We start from the raw sequence: 5000 nt of genomic DNA, 5'->3' as shown, positions 1-5000 counted from the left end.
GAATGTTACCTTGGTGAATGTTACCTTGGTGAATGTTACCTTGGGGAATGTTACCTTGGTGAATGTTACCTTGGTGAATGTTACCTTGGTGAATGTTACCTTGGTGAATGTTACCTTGGTGAATGTTACCTTGGTGAATGTTACCTTGGTGAATGTTGCCTTGGTGAATGTTACCTTGGGGAATGTTACCTTGGGGAATGTTACCTTGGTGAATGTTACCTTGGTGAATGTTACCTTGGTGAATGTTACCTTGGTGAATGTTACCTTGGGGAATGTTACCTTGGTGAATGTTACCTTGGTGAATGTTACCTTGGTGAATGTTACCTTGGGGAATGTTACCTTGGGGAATGTTACCTTGGGGAATGTTACCTTGGTGAATGTTACCTTGGGGAATGTTACCTTGGGGAATGTTACCTTGGGGAATGTTACCTTGGTGAATGTTACCTTGGTGAATGTTACCTTGGTGAATGTTACCTTGGTGAATGTTACCTTGGGGAATGTTACCTTGGTGAATGTTACCTTGGTGAATGTTACCTTGGGGAATGTTACCTTGGTGAATGTTACCTTGGTGAATGTTACCTTGGGGAATGTTACCTTGGTGAATGTTACCTTGGTGAATGTTACCTTGGGGAATGTTACCTTGGTGAATGTTACCTTGGTGAATGTTACCTTGGGGAATGTTACCTTGGTGAATGTTACCTTGGTGAATGTTACCTTGGGGAATGTTACCTTGGTGAATGTTACCTTGGGGAATGTTACCTTGGTGAATGTTACCTTGGTGAATGTTACCTTGGGGAATGTTACCTTGGTGAATGTTACCTTGGGGAATGTTACCTTGGTGAATGTTACCTTGGTGAATGTTACCTTGGTGAATGTTACCTTGGGGAATGTTACCTTGGGGAATGTTACCTTGGTGAATGTTACCTTGGTGAATGTTACCTTGGTGAATGTTACCTTGGATGAGCTATAAACCTTTCCCAGGAATGGAATACCTCCTAGGAATAACTAGGTGTGACCTAGGAATAACTTGGTGTGACCTAGGAATAACTAGGTGTGACCTAGGAATAACTAGGTGTGACCTAGGAATAACTAGGTGTGACCTAGGAATAACTAGGTGTGACCTAGGAATAACTAGGTGTGACCTAGGAATAACTAGGTGTGACCTAGGAATAACTAGGTGTGACCTAGGAATAACTTGGTGTGACCTAGGAATAACTAGGTGTGACCTAGGAATAACTTGGTGTGACCTAGGAATAACTAGGTGTGACCTAGGAATAACTAGGTGTGACCTAGGAATAACTTGGTGTGACCTAGGAATAACTAGGTGTGACCTAGGAATAACTTGGTGTGACCTAGGAATAACTTGGTGTGACCTAGGAATAACTAGGTGTGACCTAGGAATAACTAGGTGTGACCTAGGAATAACTTGGTGTGACCTAGGAATAACTTGGTGTGACCTAGGGATAACTTGGTGTGACCTAGGAATAACTAGGTGTGACCTAGGAATAACTAGGTGTGACCTAGGAATAACTAGGTGTGACCTAGGAATAACTAGGTGTGACCTAGGAATAACTTGGTGTGACCTAGGAATAACTAGGTGTGACCTAGGAATAACTTGGTGTGACCTAGGAATAACTTGGTGTGACCTAGGAATAACTAGGTGTGACCTAGGAATAACTAGGTGTGACCTAGGAATAACTTGGTGTGACCTAGGAATAACTAGGTGTGACCTAGGAATAACTAGGTGTGACCTAGGAATAACTAGGTGTGACCTAGGAATAACTAGGTGTGACCTAGGAATAACTAGGTGTGACCTAGGAATAACTTGGTGTGACCTAGGAATAACTAGGTGTGACCTAGGAATAACTAGGCGTGACCTAGGAATAACTAGGCGTGTATTGTGAGAGACCTGAGCTAGAGATATGAGGTGAAGGGAGACTCACCCGCCGCCTGGGTGACCATAGGTGAATTCTTGAGGTGACTCTCAGGTGTACAAGACACCAAGGAAGACCAGTGTGGTATGACCACACCCCATAATTCAATACACTAACAACCACAAGTTGACATTGAATGTGTTTTCACAATGAGACAAATTAGAAGCAAAATAAAAAATCAGAAATATTGAGGCAGAGGCAGAAGTGGCGAGGAGAGGTATAGTGTATGAGGGAAGTCTAACCTTGCAACACTACATGTGTGTGAGTCAAAACACCCATTTCAGTTATGGTAAAAGGAGAAATGCTTGGAGTGACTCTGTGTACATGCGGCTCAGGCTTGGGTACAAATATTACTGGGAATATGGAACAGGTGTTCATGATAATGACACGAAGTGTAAACTATGTGTTATGTTAAGGTCTCACACCCTTGCCCATTATGTTCTTGATTGTCCGTTGATTAATGTATATAGAAACACTGAGATAAGAACTGTTCCTGAACAAATAGCCTGGCTGTGTCACAGCGGAAAAATTTATGATATTCTGGAGAGATATAAGAATTTCTCACCGAGATTGTAACCTTTTGTTGAATTGTCTCATGTCTATTGCAAATTGTCAATATACCTAGTTATCAAAGTATTTGTGTGAACATCTGGTAACATAGTACATTTGTAAAGTAAGAAATGTATATGTTTATCTCTCAGAATGTCGGTAATATGTTAATTGTTTGTGATGTGTGTCTATATATGTATGAACACGTTGTACTGAACGGGGTGAGAATAGCTTGAGCTACCTCATCACTGTGTGTGTATTTATACCTCAATAATCATATTTCAATTTAAATTTAAATTTCAATCAGGCGAGGTATACGCAGCCTACCGCTCGAGTGTAGCTTCAGTATTCCCCCCTTACTACTGATATATTCACCCTCAAGATAGCACTCAGATAACAACCCGTCCTCTTAACAAGACTTCGCATTTTGACGTATATTCTCCTTAAGGCCAAAAATCGTGTGACTAGAAAAAGGTTATTTCGCTTCAGTATAGTGGCTTGTGAAATTGACGTACTGTCCCGTTTTCTGTTTTGCATCCTCTGGTAGGTTAGGATAAGGGCACTTTATTACGACAGTTTCTCGACGTTGGGACACCTTAGGAAGCCGGGCTGCAGATACAGTGACGATTGTTGAACGTGAAACATTCATTAGAAAATTACCGGAAAGTACTGTTGGAAATCTCCGGTGAGAGAGTAAACATTAGGGGAGTTAAGAGGGAAAAGCTTTTCCACTAAGAATGCAAGATTTCTGGGATTAAAATACAACAAATACAACAGGAGAAACATTTAATATTAGCGAATCAGAGATGAGTGAATACATCAAATTCGTTATTCATAGGGTTTGAGCTTGATGGAGGTTGTCCACTGAGAACAGCATGAGAGCCACTGGGGGCCAAGATGCAGGTCTTGCAGCCACAAGTCCTGGTGTTGTAAAGCTGCTCGCTTCATATACCACCTATTCACCACGGAAAGTCCACGTTGCTATTCCAGGCAAACCAGCAGGAACTGGAGACTCAGAGCCCAAACACCTCTCACCATAGTCATATTTTTAACTGTTTTAAATAATGTCATTCACTGTTGGATCTGTCATTGAAGGTACATAACAGTCACTACAGTAACTGTGGACCAGATACCCACTTCATTAATTGTGGACAAGGTACCAGGCCTCGTTACCAGTGTCAACCGGTAGTCTACGAGTACAAGACAAGGTACCAGGCCTCGTTACCAGTGTCAACTGGTAGTCTACGAGTACAAGACAAGGTACCAGGCCTCGTTACCAGTGTCAACCGGTAGTCTACGAGTACAAGACAAGGTACCAGGCCTCGTTACCAGTGTCACGCAGGATTATATACCAGTACTGTACTTGGTAAGGTAACATTCTGATAACGTTGCAGGGGCGGAGGAGTGGGAGGAGGTGCTGGCTCGCTACATCAACGAGACCAACGCTCAGGAGAAGACCAAACTGGCCCTCGGTCTAGCCAGCACTAAAGAGGATTGGATAACGCAAAGGTAAGATAGCCAATCACCTGTATCCCCACACCTGGAAGAATGGAGTTGGGGTGGTTGGTGGAGTTGAGGTGGCTGGTGGAGTTGGGGTGGCTGGTGGAGTTGAGGTTCAGGTAGATTGTGATAGACGATTTGAATGACGATGATGTTGGATGAATCGATTGGTATTAGGGTTGAGAGATTGAGTAGATAATAAGATTTAATGATTTGGTAGATGATAGGCCTGGAAGATTGGGTAGATTATAGGGTTGAAATATTGGTTAGATGAGAGAATTGAAAGGCTTGGTAGGTGATAGTGTTTAAAAACTGGATAGAAGATAGGATTGAAAGATTTTGTATATGATATCTTTGAGAGATTGGGCAGATGATTGATTTGTTAAAACAGGGTAGGTGATGGGGGTTGAGATAATTGGTAGATTGTGTGGTATAAAGATTTGGTAGATTATAAGGTTGAAAATTGGGTATATTACAGAGTTTAATAATTGGGTAGACTATAGTTGAAAGATCTGGTAGATTATAGGGTTCAAGGATTGGGTAGTTAATGTGGTTGAAAGATTGCGTAAGTGAAAGGTTGAAAGATTAGGTAGAGTATAGGTGTTACAAGATTGATTATATTATAGGGTTGAATGGTGGGTATATGACTGGGTATATCGTACTAGGGCAAGACTGAGTAGGTGATACTTTGAAGGATTGGGTAGATGATGGGATTCAGATTGGGTTGAAGGTGGTACTGAAGCACTGAATTCCTTACTACCTGACCAGTTGTGTTGTCATGAGGGATCTGACCCTCACTTCTGTATGTGGTGAGTCATGTATGTGATGAGAGGGAGTGATGAGAGTGAGTTATGAATGAGAGGGAGTGATGAGTGAGAGGAAGTGATGAGTGAGAGGGAGTTATGAGTGAGAGGGAGTTATGAGTGAGAGGGAGTTATGAGTGAGAGTTATGAGAGGGAGTTATGAGTGAGAGGTGAGGGGAAAACTGCCGGGATTGATCGGAGAGGAGAACTACTA

General features: G+C 42.2%; 1 protein-coding gene across 2 annotated transcripts in view; it reads left to right on the top strand.

Moving 5' to 3' along the window:
* Positions 1-5000, top strand: part of LOC123761547 (glutamyl aminopeptidase) — a 705879-nt gene that overhangs the window by 677351 nt on the left and 23528 nt on the right. For both annotated transcript variants that reach the window (XM_069330802.1, XM_069330803.1), the window contains exon 16: positions 3878-3992. In XM_069330802.1, coding sequence (XP_069186903.1) covers positions 3878-3992 — 115 coding nt within the window. The remainder of the gene's footprint in view (positions 1-3877; positions 3993-5000) is intronic.

Source organism: Procambarus clarkii, chromosome 24 (genome assembly GCF_040958095.1).
Source record: "Procambarus clarkii isolate CNS0578487 chromosome 24, FALCON_Pclarkii_2.0, whole genome shotgun sequence".
NCBI lineage: Eukaryota > Metazoa > Arthropoda > Malacostraca > Decapoda > Cambaridae > Procambarus > Procambarus clarkii.
This window is presented reverse-complemented; position numbering and strand designations above follow the sequence as displayed.